The sequence below is a fragment of the Ctenopharyngodon idella genome, chromosome 3 (assembly GCF_019924925.1).
Source record: "Ctenopharyngodon idella isolate HZGC_01 chromosome 3, HZGC01, whole genome shotgun sequence".
Taxonomy (NCBI): Eukaryota; Metazoa; Chordata; class Actinopteri; order Cypriniformes; family Xenocyprididae; genus Ctenopharyngodon; species Ctenopharyngodon idella.
Genome location: NC_067222.1, coordinates 28,611,626 through 28,629,642, shown reverse-complemented (window position 1 = coordinate 28,629,642; position 18,017 = coordinate 28,611,626). Strand labels below are relative to the sequence as shown.

Genomic DNA, 18,017 nt, shown 5'->3' with positions numbered 1-18,017 from the left:
GGCAGGGATGTGTTGCAATGCGCGCGTGTGTGCGCACGTTCGGACGTGTGCGTGTGTCTATGTGCGGAAGAGCGAGCGCTCGCTCGCGCATTAGCCAGCGTAACGCGTCTCCACTGCTGCATGCATGCGTGTGTGTGTGAATCGCAGCTTCTGTCTCTCTGTTAACGGCCGCAGAATACAATGTCTGCCTCCAGCTAGATACACCGTTGCTCTGATGGACAGAATGCTAAACCGGTGTGTGTTTCTGTGCACGCGAGTGCGCGTGTGTGTGTGGGATGGAGAGCGAATGTGCTGGGCTCTATTAGCTGCTGATTTAGAGGAGTTCCAGCTTCACTGGAAGGGATTGATGCTGTTGGGGTTTCTATCGTGTGTGTGTGTGATTTGCATGTGTACATTCGAGGAATTAAGAATGATTGTTCACGAGGGGACGTTTGCACTGGTTTCTCGTAACCCCTGCTGCGTTTCATTGTGGAGTGTGTTCAGTTTGATGTGGTGCTGATCTTGTACAGTGTCCGTTTGGGTTTTTTTGTGAGATGTGCAGTGAAGTTATCATGTGTTGGCTTTTATTAGACCTGTCTTGGGTTAAAACTCTCAAAGTTCAACAAAGAGAACCTTTCTTCATCATGTGGATGCCTGCAATGTGGTTTGCAAGTGTTGTTTTGTCACCATGAAGACGTCTTAATAGTTGTACAATACATTGAGATTGTGTAGGCTTCACCATATGTTCAGCAGTTACGGATGCCGCTGCTGTATAAACTGTGTCTGTATCACTTCATAGGTCAAACTTAATGCCTTTAGAGGAGAGAGAATGGCGAGATGTGTGTGAAAGAGAGGTTCAGCGGGTTGTGAGATGTCTGTAACTTTAAAAAGGGTGTGCCAACTTGAAGCGAGACCATCACTTTCTGCACATCAATTCATTCCTGGCTTGTTTTCGATCTGGGCAGGGATGAGTGGGTGATATGGAGAATGGCCACCGTTGGCATCCCTCTGTGCAGGCGCGATGGAAGATATGTGAGGAGGAGTGCGGACGGACTGTTGGAGAGAAGAGAGGACTGAGATAGAAAGCAGGGTAGGAGGTGACACACAGAGGAGTTACTGAAAGAGTTCACAGGGAGATATGAGCGACCCCCCCGGCCCCGGGTTCGTGTTCTTTAAGAGGTTCACTGAAAGCTTTTACATTTGGCTTTTAGAATGAGTTCAGAAGCATTCAAGGAGAGAGAGAGGAGAAAGAGAGAAAGAGAGAGGGAAATGAACAGATGGAGTGGGTTGAGGGCTGAGCCTGTGTACAGTGTGACTATCAGCATGTGGGTACAGTATGGTACAGTTGAAACTATCTCAGCAGCACCTGACTTGCACTGGACACACAAGCATTCACACAGACTTGTATTGAAAACAAACATGCAACACAGATAATCAGGTGGCAAAGTGACACTTTTACTTGTTACTACAGTAATTCTATTATAGTACAGTAATTTACAGTAATTAGTTTTTTCTACATAGTCCCTACACTATATTTTACATTATGGCCGTTTTTTACAAGACTAACAATTTACCACAAAAAGTATCATATTCATAATTTGCAATAAACTTGTATTTTTGCTATACACCTGTATATAAACTTCCCTTCAGGATAATGTATTTTTTAAAGATAATTTTGTAAAATCCGTATAAGCTTTACAGATATTTATTAGAAAGGGTTTAAACAATGTTTTTCATGCTTGTTCAAAGAACCATGAACAATTATTCCACATGCACCTGTGAAACAGTCCTCAAAGGGTTAGTTCACCCAAAAATGAAAATAATGTCATTATTTACTTCACCCTCATGTCGTTCCACACCCGTAAGACCTTCGTTCATCTTCAGAACACAAATTAAGATACTTTTGATAAATCCCGATGGCTCAGTTAGGCCTCTGTTGCCAGCAAGATCATTAACACTTTCAATGCCCAGAAAGTTACTAAAACAGTTCATGTGACTACATTGGTTCAACCTTAAAATTATAAAGTGACGAGAATATTTTTTGTGCACCAAAAAAAAAAAAAGGAAAAAAAAGACTTTTCAACAATATCTAGTGATGGCTGATTTCAAAAGGTTCAGTGCGGCAAAGTCATGTGATTTCAGCAGTTTGGCAGTTTGACACGCGATCCGAACCGCTGATTCGAAACAAAAGATTCGAAGCAGTGTTTTGAAATCGCCCACCACTAGATATTGTTGAAAAGTCATTATTTTGTTTTTTTGGCGCACAAAAAGTATTCTCGTCGCTTCATAACATTAAGGTTGAACCACTGTAGTCACATAAACTGTTTTAAATATGTCTTTAGTAGCTTTCTGGACACTGAAAGTGTTAATTATCTGCTGTCAATGGAGGCCTCACTGAGCCATCGGATTTTATCAAAAATATCTTAATTTGTGTTCCGAAGATGAACGAAGGTCTTACGGGTGTGGAACGACATGAGGGTGAGTAATTAATGACAGAAATTTCATTTTTGGGTGAACTAACCCTTTAAGACACTAACAGTTTACAGGCAGGAGACAATTAAGGTTTTTACTGTCTCTGTAAAACACCAGGAGAAAAGTCCCTGATCATCTGCATGATCTTGCCATAGACCTGCTGCAGGAGGCATGAGGACTGCAGATGTGGCCAGAGCAATAAACTGCAATGTCTGTAATGTAAGATGCCTAATTGCTACAGGGAGACAGGAAGGACAGCTGATCGTCCTTGCGGTCCCAAACCATGTGTAACAATGTGTCCCTCAGACATGTTCGAGTTGGTGGAAGAGCGGAGTAATATCTCACAGCAAGAACTGGCAAATCTGCTGCAGTCTATGAGGATGAGATTCACTGAAGTACTTAAAGAAGCTGCTGATATTGACTGGTACCTTTGATGTTAACCCCCCCTCCCCTTTCCCTTTGTTAATGGACTCCCATTTCTGTTCGTCAGATGTCTGTGAAACTTGTTCAGTTTGTCTCAGCTGTTAAATCTTTTTATTTTCATACAAACATTTACACATTTAGACATTTGCTGGTAAAAAGTTGAATGTGAGAGGATGTTTCTTTCTTTCTTTCCAATTTTTTTTTTTTTTTTGCTGAGCTTACACAGGTATATGTATACACATAAAATTGCTAAACACACAGCATTCAATTTTGCACTTTTAGCCCTGCCTTTATACTAGAACAGTTTTGTGGCAAACTTTTACAGACCAGAAGATGAGTTTTCAGCCACCCGTTTAGGCAGTGTAGAGGCTAGGGCCAGTGTCTTTTTTTATTACCAGCCATATTGTAAACTGAGCAGTTTTAACAGAAGTTTGTGGGAAAAAAACACATGAAAAAGACACTTCCTTTACTGTGTAAATAAAACCAGAGTTTTTGGGCTCAGTGTTTTACACCAAACTCATCATACTGTAGTAATTTAACGTAACATAATTAATTTGATTTGTTCATCTGTGTGGATTAATTTGCTAAATCTCATCTTTGTTTTACAGCAAATAAATGTATGCAGGAATTTCTTGCACTGTTAATGTAGAAATTTAAATGAAAGAATTAAAGTATTAAGAATTACAATTCAAAAGCAGCATACCTGAAATCCCACACCACAATTCAGGCTCGAACTTCCATTATTTTTAACCCAGGGCAGCCAAGGGCATTCTAGGAGAGTGCGTTAAATACGCTCACATGTTCAGTGCACTTACTAATATATGTGCCTGTACGTGATGATATACATGATGCACACCTGCAGCGAGTTTGGAGCTGTATAGCATGAAGGCAGCATTTCTGATGCCATTTATCAGAGCTGCAGCACATGATTCATGAAATCACTGGCCATATGACTCATGGACTGGCAGAGACACTGTTGGACAAACAACCACACTGACTCACTAACACAGTAACTGACTCATCTAACTCACTGAAACCTATACCATCCTAGTATCAGCAGCATAACTGACTACTGACTTCACACATTCACAGATATATCAGACCAGTGACTGAATGACAGTAAGATATATAATGACTGAAGGAAATGTGAATAATTTCAACTGCTCGTGAATCATTCTGAAACACTCAGAATCTTAATTCACTCATTAAGAAGCATAAACACGTTTTTTAATGTTTTTTGTTTAGATTTTTAAATGCCCTGTCATCACTGGCCCCACTACCAAATACCATATATATATATAATATACAAAAATCTACCACAAAAATTTATATATGATTTATAATTCTGTGGATTCTGTCAAACATTTACTTCCTCTGCAAACTGACAAAGATGCATTGAGTTACATTGCTAAACCTTTTACTATTCAGAGCAATCGGTCCTTTGCCTAAATATAGACGTGATCTCAGACAAAACAACCAGTGTTTTGCTGTGACCAGTTATGTACTTGGCCCAGCATACTCTGGTTTGCTTTTGAAAACATTATGTTTGGGCGTGTTGCTGAGATCCCTTCGAGGTGAACATTGGCATGACTAATTCTGTTCAATATGGCTGCCAAGTGTGTACTGTATCACTCACTGTGCATGTCTACATATTAGTCTGGCTAGTTCCTATATCTAGTTCTGGCCGTTGCTTAGGCAACCGCCAACATCTCACTTGCAGTGCCCATTGCACACACAAACATCACATAGAAGATCTGCAGTCTTTTTCCCAACTACACAACAGCAAGATTGTGTTATTGCAGTGGGTGGACTTGTTCTGCCCCATCCACTGCTGTGTGGTGTTTGAGCTACATTCAAGATTGGCACGATGTTGTGAAGGTTTGTGCAATGGATGAACTTCAGACAGCCTTCAAATCAAGCCTCGGTGACCGGTTTCCCGCCAAATTGTTCTTGTAACGCTGTTTAGAGAAGGAGAATCGCCATGTGCGGTCTGACCTGCCGTTGTGTTTTGCATCGACTTGGTCTGTCCCCCTAGTCCCTCTCCTCTGGTCCTCGGGCAATGAGAGGATACTGTTGGTTAAGTCTCCTGAACACAGAGCTAAAGGATGGGGATATTGTGTTCTGAACTGCAGTGCACTTGTTGACGCAAGAGCACGGATGCCAGAGTATTGTAAACAAAGCTGTGGAGTCAGTCAGAGGGGCTCTGCTGTGAATGGAAACCAGTGAGAGAACTATCAGTAGCACTATATTTTACAGTCCTGTTTCGCATGAACATACTATGTACTTATAGTAGTAATGACGCTAACTAGGTACTAACCCTGAACCTACTCCTAAACCTTAGCAAGTGTAAAGTGTGTATATATATTTTAAAATGTAATTTATTCCTGTGATGGCAAAGCTGAATTTTCAGCATCATTACTCCAGTCTTCAGTGTCACATGATCCTTCTGATAGCGTTATAATATGCTGATTTGATGTCCAAGAATCATTTCTTAGTGTTTTCAATGTTGAAGACAGTTGCTGCTTAATATTTTTATGGAAACCGTGATACATTTTTTTTCAGGATTCTTTGAGTAATAGAAAGTTGGAAAGAACAATCTTTTGCGAAACTGTAAAAGTAAATGTAACTTTAGCAAAATTACATGCATCCTCTCTGAATAAAAGAATTTTTCTTCCAAAAATATCTTACTGACTAAAATCTTACTAAACTTTTGAATAGTAGTGTATATTATATTATATGCCTATATAGATAACACATATTTCTAAGTATGTATTTTTCCACTGATATGTGACATCTGTGTCCCCACTGTTGAAAAGCACATTAGCATTGAAAAAAGTGGCACTTCTCATTTAAAGAGTCAGTACAAGCTGTCCTGTAATGTATGCGTTCATACACTGTACTCCGCTTTTCTCTGGCCTCTGACCCTCCCCCAACCACCTCCTTCATGGCTTGTTCAGGAATTAAGTGTTTTCCTGACGCAGTGGAGATATTTACCATCTCTTTTCTTCTCTTTTATCTGCCTCTTCTACCGCAATCTTTCTATACTTTCTTTCTTGCTTTCTTTCTTTCTTTTCTTACTTGCTCTCTTTCTTTCTTTCTTTCTTTCTTTTCTTACTTGCTTTCTTTTAGTGACTACATAATCAAGGAGAAGACAGTCCTCCTGCAGAAAAAAGACAATGAGGGTTTTGGCTTTGTCCTGAGAGGAGCCAAGGGTAAGAGTGGGGTGCCAATTTAGTTTAGGTTTTGTGGGGTTCCTTAAGCCCGGAACACACCAAGCCGATGGTCGGCTGTCGGGCAGTTTTTGTGCGTCGGCCGACTAAGTTTTCTCAGTGTGTTCCACACCGTCGGCTGAAGTTGGTTCTCGTCTGTTTTTTTTCGGCCGATTCGACATGTTGAATCGGCGTCGGGCCATCGGAGAGAGAACTCTGATTGGCTGTTCAGTATAGCAAATGAGTCAGTTCACGAGAACATAAGCAAAAATTATGAAAGCAAGCAAATAAGTCATGACGGTACAGACAGAAGGTTGTTCTAATTTTACGTCATCTTACCTGAGCACTCGAATGCACAAATATCTTCATAATAACATGAGCGGAGTGGAATAAAGAACTTGATCAGCATGATTGATATTCAAAACGGTAAGCAAGCGCTGCTTTGTTTATGGTTTGTATACATGCAGTCTTAGTTTCGCTTTCCCTTTTTGAATGACGAATATAGACATATCTGCTTAAATAGACAGTTATCTCCTTTATTTGCAGGCGCAGAACGTGCATGCTAGTTGACAGTCGGCTGAAGTTCTTTCAGTGTGTTCAAGCACACATTTTTTCCCCGACGCAGCCGACGTGAGGCGACAACATCGTCGGCTTTCGTTGCCACTAGTTCTTTGACGTCGGGTTGGTGTGTCCCTGCCTTTAAAGCTTGAACCCTCCAGAGAAAGTCAAAATCAGTTTGGGGGATTTAAAAATATATAAATTATTTATAAAAACCTAAATATGTTTCAGCATTTTATTAGCCACAAAATTAGATCACAATTTTGTCATTGTGCCCTAAATATTCACTCATTAACAGGGTCATCACAATGTATCACTAAAAAAACCTTTTGTTTTCATTTAAAATATCTTTAATATTACTAAAGTTGATGGGTTGGGGTGGCAAAACACAGTTAGGTTGCGTGACATTAACCACAACTGACTGTGCCTCAAAAATTACTGACAAAAATTATTTTAATAAGTTGACCCCCTTGAAAATCATTGAATAATTCACATACTGCATAGGAGGGCACATGCACTCTTGTTCTTTCTCTTTCTCGCTTACACACACACACACACACATACTTGTGTATGTGGTTTACGGGGACTCTCCATAGACGTTATGGTTTTTATACAGTATAAACTGTATTCTATCCCCCTACAATACCCCTACCCCTAAACCTGCCCATCACAGAAAACTGTCTGCATTTTTTTAATTGAAAAAAAAAAAAAACACCGTTTAGTATGTTTTTTGTTTTTTTTTAAGCCATTTGGTTTATGAGGACACATGAACTGTCCTCGTAAACCTATGTTTACGTTGTAATACCCATGTTATTATACACATTTGTGTCCTCATAAACCATGTATACAATAACACTCTCTCACACACACACACACACACACACACACACACACACAAATCATCTTTCATCATTGTTTATCGTTTTCCTTTCTCATAATTGTCCATGTATTGTAAACCTCAATAAAACATTCTGGATATGCACGCTAGACTGATTATATAAATGTCCTCTCTTTGTAGCTCAGACCCCTATAGAAGAGTTCACTCCCACCCCAGCCTTTCCAGCACTGCAGTACCTTGAGTCTGTCGACGAGGGAGGCGTGGCTTGGAGAGCTGGTCTGCGAATGGGAGACTTCCTTATCGAGGTGTCCGCAGAACTGCATCATGGAACTTGTATTCTGTTCCTCCCTCTGTATCATTACTTGAAGTCTCTCTAGAATTGTCCTCATTACTCAAGCTCTCTCTCTCTCTCTCTCTCTGCATCTCTCTGTATATTGTTTCTTTCTCTTCTCTAGGTGAATGGTCAGAATGTGGTTAAGGTGGGACACAGGCAGGTGGTCAATATGATCAGGCAAGGTGGCAACAGTCTCATGGTCAAGGTTGTCATGGTTACCCGGAATCCTGATATGGAGGAAGGGGTCAGAAAGAAAAGTAAGAGATAGAAATTCACACAGCAAAGACAACAGTGAAGCATTATGATGGTGATGATGATCATGACTCTCTCTTTCTGTCTCCACACAGTCCCACAGCAGAGTAAAAGACTGAGCACACCGGCTATCGCTCTACGCTCCAAATCCATGACATCAGAATTGGAAGAGATGGGTAAGGCGCGTGAAATACGAAGATAGAAAAATGAAGGGATTAAAAAAAAGCTAGAGCAGTGTTTCCCAACCTTTTTTGACCCCTACAGCCCCCTCTGAAGTATCCCTTCATCAACACAAACCACAAATGGCTTAATTTCAACTCATATTATACTGGATATCATTTAACATTATCAGTCAATCAAGTGACACAGAAATCTATCTCTGTTAGCTGTTTTTGTGTAGTCTGTATTCAGTGTCACATGATCCTTCAGAAATCATTCTAATATGATGATTTGCTGCTCAAGAAACATTTATTATTATTATTATTATCAATGTTGGAAACAGTTGTGCTGATTAGTAATGTTGTAGAAACCGTGATACATTTTTTTCAAGATTCTTTGATGAATAGAAAAGTACAAAACAAAATCATGACAATAATTGTAATGTATTAACAGCCCAAATATTTTTAAGGTGCAATTAGAAAAGCTAAATCTTTTTAAGCACTCCCTGCTTATGTAACCCCTGGGGTTTGCGTACTCTCGGTTGGGAATCACTGCACTAGAGGACAGAACCAGAAGGCTTAGAGAGAGATAGGACAGTGAAGAGAGATATTCAAGAGAGGATGAAAGAGCCAAATGGAATAGTTTGAATGGTCAGAAGGGGCAGGGATGGAAGAAGAGAGAGTGAATCGAAAAGTAAAATATCACAGTGATACACTTAAAGGATGATGGAGGGAAGTGTATGAACAGGATGGCATAGAGATAGAGAGGAAAAGAAAGAGAGAGAGACAGCATTAAGAATGTTCTTTCACTGTTCTTTCAGAAGTTCCACACTGTCACTACCAGCACCCCCACTACAGGTAACCCCCCAAAAACTGTCCCCTCCCAACCTTTATATCCCCCCTGCCTTCCACCTTATCCCTTAATCCTCCACCTGCAACCCCTGTTAGCTTTAACCCTAAACCTAAAACACCTCCTTTAAGGTCATACACCTCTGGCTGTCAGAGAAAAACGTTCCTGAGCACTGCTCGTGTTGCTGTTGTAACACAGCAGGCGATGGGCATTGCTAGAGAGGTGCAGTATGTGCTGGCCCAAAGTGTCACCATCACTTACAGTCATTTAGTTCAATCGGGCTTCTATAACATAAGTGGAATCAGACTAATCATTTCAACGGTCCACCTTTAAATCGATGTATTATATACACCTTCCCCTATCAACTTTCAAAACCTAAATCACCCTGCCTTACCTTTGTAGTCCATTGAGGCATGTTTTACCCTTCTCCCTTCTCTTCAGCCCCAGCAATATTCTCAGAGCTCACAGCCCGCTTGTGGCACTGTGTCTACTGTAAGGTGCTCAACGCTCTCCTCAGCCCAGTCTCCATCATTCAGTACTCAGGGTTAGTGTGAGGGTAATGCAATTCAGTAATAGTGAGTACTGATTAAAGCCCTCAATCAAAATGGCTGGCTTCTATGCAGTTTCTGGAAATCTGGATGTACAGGTTTTAATCAGTCCATCAGGAAACATAGTAGTGTTTACAACAAACACTTCTAATCAAGAACTGATGTTGCCATTTTGCCTAGTTTGTGGTATCTTTACAAGATATTTTGTTCTAGGCACTTAGTAGCATGTAAACGGGATATGTATTTAGTACACAGCTATATATTTAGTAGAGATGGACAATATATCGGCTGTCATTGATATCTGTCCAATAAGTAAAATAGCCCAATATATATGCAAAACTGTTCAAAAGTTTGGTGTCAGTAAGATTTTTTTCAAAGAAATCAATACCTTTATTCAGCAAGGATGTGTTATTCAACAAAAGTTTTCAAAATGCATCAGACTTTATATTTCAAATAAATGCTGTTCACATTTTCAATTCATCAAAGAATTCTGGAAAAAATGTGCCAGTTTCCACAAAAATATTAAGCAGCATAACTGTTTTCAACATTGATAATAATAAGAAATGTTTCTTAGGCACCAAATCAGCATATTAGAATGATTTCTGAAGGATCATGTGACACTGAAGACTGGAGTAATGATGCTGAAAATTCAGCTTTGCTAACTTGGTGAGCATGAGAGACTTTTCTCAAAAACATTTAAAAAATATTACTGACCCCAAACTTTTGAATGGTAGTGTAAGTGAATAAATTATAGGCAAATGATCATAGGATGCCACAGTATTTATAGGTGGACTACCTATTAATAAACTGCAATAAAATAAAATGTTTACTCAAAGCCTGCGAGATTTTTTTTTTATCCATGCACGCAGGCATCTTGTTTCTTTATTCTTCTTAATTCTATTAATGAAAGTTATATTTTCCCATTTAGCTTTTATTAAAAAACGTTGGCCATGGGTATGTATAATTTCTTTATTTCCAGTGGTTAAAAGCTCTACATTTGTATATCTTATATTGGCCAATAAATCAGTTATTAAGTTCAAAATATATGTAATTATCAGTAATTGTTATCTACCAAAAGTTCCATATCTGTGCATCTCTAATATTCATCTTATGTTTTCAGACAATGTTTTCCGCAGTTCCATTTACTGCTGTGCCAATATTTGAACGAATTACCACTTTGTTGCACACCAGTTTATTATTGTGGTGTCACATGAAAATCAAAGTGTGGTTGGTGTGCTATTTAGATCCAGACGTTAATGTCAGAAGTCTGGAGACTAATGTAGGGCATATAATAGTAATGCACGTCTGCTGTTACATTTATCACTGTTCAAGTTAATACTCATTATGATAACCTGATCAGTGTGGTTTTGATGTGTTACTGATATATCTTCTCAGTGTACTGAAGGTGTCTCAGGTGTTTAATATGTGCAGGTATAATGTTATCTCATACCATGTGCCTAATCAGATGCAGCAATTTAATGTGAGTGAAGAGCCCTTACCTTTTTAGATGCTCTCACCTTTCCACCTGGTGCAGTGTCCCACCTCACTGGCTGCCATGCTCTAAAGATAACCGAGATTGCGCTGGCATTAATGTCTCGCTGCACAGTTACCTTATAAAAAAGGCAGTTAAATGAAAACATCTCTACGAAGACAAAAGGGTAGATGATTAGTCTTTACAGGCAAGCAGATCGACCCCTCCTCTAATTCCCCCGGAATCCCTCAGCTTTATATGCACACAGAAACACTTACACACACACACATACACTCCCTACAAACTCACTTGTGGCTTTTTGAACCTTTCCTTCACACTTTTGTCGCACAGGTTGTTTTTTAATGATTGAAGCCCTAACTAATCTGTCTTGTAACCTCCCTGATCTTTTTTCTGTCCTGGCATTCCATACACAGTGGACAGAGGTAAGAGGCACTTCAGTTTCTCTTATTTTGATAAAGTTGCATGTGTACAGGAATGGGAGTGCATTTTGTGGGTATCCTGGAAAGGAGTTTAAATAAAATTGAAAGATTTGTTCAACCTCTTGCTACTTATTAGTTGAAGGGAATATGATTACAGCATTAACAGCTCATAGAGTATTACTACAGGCTGACGGTTTTCCATCTTACTTTGACTCTCTGTTTGCTTGATCACAGCCTCTGCCCCATGGAAAAAAAAATCAGGTAAAGCTCTTTGTTCCACTCTCTCTGTCTTGTATGAGACACTTGACCTAATAGGTCTGCAAATATTTCATATGGGATGAAACCTGTCTCTCTGTTACAGAGTTCGAGTCTTCACAAGCTACAGAGAAGAAGAGGACAGTTTATCAGATGGCTTTGAGTAAGAGGGTCATTAGTTTTATACAATATGTCATATGTCTAGTCATACATAAAGTTAAGAAATAAAGGAAAATTTCACTAAAAAAATGAATATTCAGTTATCATTTATTCACCCAAACCTGTATGACCGAGCACCAAAGGAAAGTTTAGCAGAATGTCTGAGCTGCTCTCTTACAATGAAAATGGATAGAGACCAGGGCAAAAAAGCACCGTGAAGCATCATAACAATAGTCCAAGTCTTGTGAACTATATTCAGGTCTTCTGAAGCCATATGATAGTTTTGTGTGGCCTATAGCAGGGGCTCCTGCAGAATTTTATCTAAGGGTATGCACAGAAAGTGGGAGGTGGGGTTCAATTCAACTTTGTAAGAAGCATTTTTAAATTTCTTGAGAATATGAATTCCAGTACATTCATTCATTCATGTAACTACTGGCTAACGCACATCTAGAGACCCTTCAGACAAAACAATCAATGAACGCAACACCTGAGCAGAACGAAAATGTGTTTTTGACAGCACACATTTTAAATGTTTTAAAACACAAAAACAACAAAACGTGGCACAGTGGTCAAAAAATATACATCTAGTGTATGTTTACATAGCAAAACAATTTAAAACAGCACAGGCATACACCTTTTCCTTGTGAACGACCACTTATTCACCTGATTTAGCACTAGTTGAAGTTTCTCAAAGTTACCTCAGCCTTTTGTTTCAATTGATTGTAGGTATGAACATCCACTTCATCCATCGTTCTGTTTGTTCTCTGTGTTCTTTGCATATGCTGACTGAGAAACTGCTCCAAATGATTCCGTGAAGTGATACAAATGAATCTAACTGAATTGCGAATCGATTCAGACCGTTTAGCAAACCTGTTTGGCCAACTAGAACTGACACAAAAGAATGATTATTTCACTAATGATTTATTGGCATTGCTGGTTCAGCCAACAGAAATACGGGAAACACATTATAATTTCTGAAATATTCTCAGGTAATTTTTCCCCCCAAGTCATTCATGGTATGCACAGAGTGTACAGTCACAGGCACCACTGCGGTATAGTATAGGCTGAAATTTAGTTTAGAATTCATTGCCAAACTTGCTTGACAGCCGTGACCACAGTTTACTTTTGCTGTATGGAAAAGAGCAGCTTGGGTATTCTGCTACAAATAACTCCTTTTTTTGTTCCATGGAAGGAAAAAAAAGGATTTCAAAAGAAATACTCATTTTTTGAGTGAACAATTCCTTTAATTCAAACTAATTCAAGCTAAGAATAAATTGTTTCTAAATTAATTAATTAATTATTTCTTTTTTTCTCTGTATTACTCTATGTCAGATAAACTGGATGAGATTTTAGCCGCAGCACAGCAGACCATCAGTACTAATGAAGCCCCAGGACCCCGGGTTCAGGGGGTAAAAAGAGAACGGGGCAGAGGCTTTTATAATGAGGTGTGTGTGTGAGTGTGTGAGAGAGAGAGAGGCCATTGTAGTAGTTACTCATGATTACTATCACAAAGACCATGATTATGAATGAGGTAAATATGATGGTCAGGATTTACTGAGCTATGTTTTTACAGAATTCCTTTAGCAAATTTGCAGACTTTTAAAAATTGGTCCATAATGTTCAATGAAAATCATCTACCTTCTCCCCATGTCTTCTGGCAGACAAATTTCGACCAAACGGGAATAGGGATGACATCATCTGGGGCAGGGCTAGGCTACGACCGTGGTCAATTTGTGTCTGGCCATGGCCCCCCGCACGGTATGCTGCGACAGAAGTCCATCGGTGAGGCTGTCTGTTAGTCCATCTGTCTGTCTGCACACCTGTCTGTCTGTTTAACCATACTGCTATACGTCTATGGTATGTGCGTTTAGAGCACTCAAAAGAGTGCAACTGTGGGTTTGCTTTAATGCTTATCATCTGTAATGCTGTATTGCTCTAGAATAGTGACTGTACATTTCAGTTTGTTGAAACAGTGTCGTTTCTTGTGTCATTAGGTAGTCATTGTGTGTGTGTGTAGCATTTATCCTTTTATAACATACTGTAACTAATACTGTATCTAAAGTCTGCACTGACACAAAACAGCATTGCAAAAGTAGAGAGGTGAATGGCTTGTACATGTTCGTGCTGGGAGATCAGTTATGGTAATAAACAGACAAGCTAACAGACAGACAGACATACTACAGGATGGTCTCATTTCTGTATCCTGTTTTTTTTTTTTTTTGGTTTTTTTTTTTTGCCCTCTGCTCATTTTTTGGAAATGAAGCTATCTTTTCTTTTCCTTCTCTTATTCTTTCTCACTTCCAGCTGTCGTACATTCTCCTTCTCTTAAGCATATTTTTCTTTTTTGTTTTGTAACACGTTATCTTTTCTATTCATTCTACCTTCATTACTTTCCTTGAAAATGTATTTAATCTCTCTCCTCTTTGTTATCTTTTTTCTGCAGGGGTTCCCGAGGAGGAGAAGCAGTTCCTTCATCCTCCAGCCATGAAGTTTGCCCGCAGTCTTTCAGTACCTGGCCCAGATGACATACCTCCTCCCCCTACTACAGCTCCCCCTGAGCCCCCTTTCTCCTCAGCTCCACCTCTTGGCTTTAGGGGCAAGACATCCCAGCAACCATCTGTTTCTGTGTCCCAATCCACTTCCTCTTCTGCACATTATCAGCTCTACTCACAGTCAGTACATGTCACTCATGGACCCCGGGACAGGTCTCCTGGACCACCTACTGGGTCCGGAACTGGGGACATCCCTTATTCCCATGCTCAAGCCCACCCCTCTGTGCCAAGCAGGACTGCCTCCAGGAAGGTTATTGGGTACACAGGGGACCATGCAGGGGCTGGAGGAGCAGCAGGGGCCAAGGCTGCAGTGTTGAGAAGGGGCTACAGCAACGCAGTCCCACCCACCAGTGTCGCTACTGTGATTCCCCAACAGCAGCAGACTACACAGAGCCAAACTTCCAGGATGGACCGCAGTACAGCTGGGACAGGAGCAGGGGCAGGTGGTGTACCGAAAGGTGGTGCCCGGAGAGGTAAGGGGCCCTTGGTGAAGCAGTCAAAAGTGGAGGATCTGCGTCAGGGCCAGGGCACACTGGAAGGGAAGGGGTCCGTGGAGAAGAGCTCCATTCCCATCCCAACCATCATTGTTAAAGCCCCTTCCACCAGCAGCAGTGGTCGCAGTAGCCAAGGCAGCAGTGTGGAGGCCGAACCACCTCCTCCAGGAGAGAGTGACAGTTCTAAACCCCAACCTGTTGTTCCCCCACCTGCACCCACTGTTCCACCGCCAGCCCCTCCATCTATACCTGCTCCTCCACCCCCATCACTGCCATCACTTCGTACTCAAGAGAGTTTGGACTTCACCAGCCAGTTTGGTGCTGCCATAGTAGGGGCAGCTCGCAGGGATCGAGAGCGATTCCATGAAGCACGACGAAAGAGTGCCTCCTTTTTTCTTTCTGCTGAGGAAGAGTTGGGTGGAGCAGGAGGAGCGGGAGGACGGACCCAGACTTCCCAACAGCAGCTGAGTTCCCAGCCTTCACCACGTCTGCGACCATCAAAATCTATAGATGAAGGCATGTTCTCAGGTGATACTTTTATCCACCACACACGCAGTATGCCTCCTGCCTTTGGTCTGCCTGAGTACTCCTCACCTGCTCCTCCTGGGGATTACCAGCCTAAGTCTGTACCTGCTGACTTCTATGGGGCAGGAGGCCGACAACAGCAGCAGCAGCAGCAGCAGCAAGCCTCCACGACAACTTTCATTCACCCATTAACAGGGAAAGTCCTGGACCCTTCATCCCCACTAGGCTTGGCATTGGCTGCACGGGAACGTGCCTTGAAGGATGATGGTCGCATACGTAGGGAGAGGACTACTGAACACCATTTTAGCCGTCAATTGTCCAGCATTGGGGCCTTTCCCTCATCCACTGCACAACCAACATCACACATCTCTTACTCAATGGCCTCTTCTTCCTCTGCAAACTCTTCTGCTGCTCAGTCTTCAAGCTCCTCCTCATATCTTGTTACCTCCTCATCACTAGCTGCCACCACCACATCCACTCGCCCTCCATCTCCCAGGATCCTGCGCGGAGCAGGGAGCAGTTGGGGTGAAGAAGCAGGGGTAGGAGAGCGTGCAGATAGGGAGGCTGCTGGCACCTCTGCTCCCAGAGAAGGCCTAAGGGTTCGTTTCTCTGAGGACAAAACTGTCCACACGCACCACTATCAGTCTCAGCACTATCAGCCCACCTACAAGGAGCGTGAAAGAGAGCGCCAGAGAGAGAGGTCACGAGAGAGAGAAAGAGAGAGGGAAAGAGAAATAGAAAAAACTCAGACCCAGTTACAGCAACAATCTACACAGCCAACGACCCAGCAGCCTCGGCGCCCCTCGTTCTTGAGGATGGAGAGTGAGGCTGGGGCATACATTCTTTCATTAACACCACCATCCCCTCCTCCAACAGCAGCCCCTACACGTCCTTCAGCAGGAGCCGCAGGTGAAGGTGGAAGTGGCACAAGTCTGATGGTTCTTCCTCCCCCAGCTCCCTCTGTAGATGCGGATGATGAGTTTGTTTTTGCTGATCCTCTCCCTCCACCTCTGGAGTTTGCTAATAGTTTTGATCGTGGTTTGAGTTACTCTGCAATGATGTCTCACAATGTGACAGCCCGTCAGCAGCTTCATCCTCCACCACCACCTCCCCCACCACCTCCTCCCCCTCCAAAAGACTCCTTTATGGCTGGGTTCCCACCTCACACACCCCTGCCTTCACCTCAGGCAGGAGATTCCACAACTTCCAGTCTTACTTCCTATGACAGTGAGGTTGCCAACCTAACCCAGTCAGCCCCGTCTCCCTCTTCATCTTCCCCCAACCCTCTACCGCCTCCCTCCCCCTCTACCTTGCAGCCCTCTGGGCCACCTCCACCTCCCTCTGTATCACCTCCACCACCACCCACTTCCTATCATAGACCATTTGGCTTATCTCAGTCGCAACACTTATACAACAGTACACACTCTACTGGGCGCTCCTCTTCTCCCACACCACCTCCTCTCTCTATTCCAGCTCCACCTGGTTACCGGGGGGCCCCAGTAGCAACATCCACCCCTGCAACTTCTGTCTCTCTCAGAGGCACCTCAACTGTGACCGCAAGCTGTTCCACAACTGCTTCTACAACTGTCACCTCTTCTACTACAACTTCTGCTGCTGCTGTCACACCACACACACGCATGGCAACTGTCTCCACAGTAGCTACAGGGAGTAGCAGGCGGCCTAGCGCAGAGCATCATCCACCACCCTGTGCAGCTGCAGCCAAGAGCGGCGAGTCCCAGGAGACAGTGGTGGATTCTGGAATTGAGGAGCTGGACAGCCGAAGCAGCAGTGACCATCACTTAGACAACATCCTTGCACTCAGTGGTAGTGGGGTCAGAGAGAGGTTAGAGAGAGCAGGGATGGGTAGCATGGGAGGGGTTGGAGAGAGAGGTGGGTCAACCGAGGCTGACAGAACAAGTGGGGCAGACTTTTTAGAGTCTTACATGAGCTACCTTGATGGACAAACTTTTGAAATGCACAATGCCAAAGCCGCCAGCACTGCATCCACCTACCCAAAAACACAGAGGTACAGAGACGGCAGCCGGGCCGGAGATCTTCGGCGCCAAACCAGCACGGCACCCCCTGCCTTCCACCGTCGTAGGGAGGAGGAAGAGGAGGAGGATGAGGCAGAAGAGGGAGAGGAGGAAGATTTGAATGCCCGAGATGGCTATGGGATGAGGGAAGGGCCAGGGATTGCTCGCTCCTCTGTAATGTACTTTGACCGCCCCCGCACTCCAGAGATAAAATCTCTGTGGGGTGATGGGTCGGCCGGGACAGCGCAGTCCATGGGGGAGGGAGGGGGCCAGACTGTGGGGACATATGTGGAGGCACGTAAACTGCATCCTCCTGTGTCTGGTATGAAGGCAAGCATCATCAACGAACTAAGCACCAAATTACAGCAGAGAAGCAAAGGCACGGAGAACTGGGGGGCTCAGAGATCACTGAGCAGGCATAGGTATTTGTGTGTTATCAGTATAGGTATATGTGCATGACTATATGT

General features: G+C 42.5%; 1 protein-coding gene across 4 annotated transcripts in view; it reads left to right on the top strand.

Annotated features, from left to right (window-relative positions):
• LOC127509137 (SH3 and multiple ankyrin repeat domains protein 1-like) overlaps nt 1-11,950 on the top strand; it is a 90,195-nt gene extending 78,245 nt beyond the window's left edge. For all 4 annotated transcript variants that reach the window (XM_051887637.1, XM_051887640.1, XM_051887638.1 and 1 more), the window contains 7 exons: nt 6,004-6,086; nt 7,660-7,784; nt 7,935-8,070; nt 8,161-8,241; nt 9,045-11,535; nt 11,767-11,793; nt 11,894-11,950. In XM_051887637.1, the coding sequence (XP_051743597.1) occupies nt 6,004-6,086; nt 7,660-7,784; nt 7,935-8,070; nt 8,161-8,241; nt 9,045-9,085 (466 nt within the window). In that variant the 3' untranslated portion in view covers nt 9,086-11,535; nt 11,767-11,793; nt 11,894-11,950. The remainder of the gene's footprint in view (nt 1-6,003; nt 6,087-7,659; nt 7,785-7,934; nt 8,071-8,160; nt 8,242-9,044; nt 11,536-11,766; nt 11,794-11,893) is intronic.
• The last annotated feature ends 6,067 nt before the right edge of the window (nt 11,951-18,017 follow it).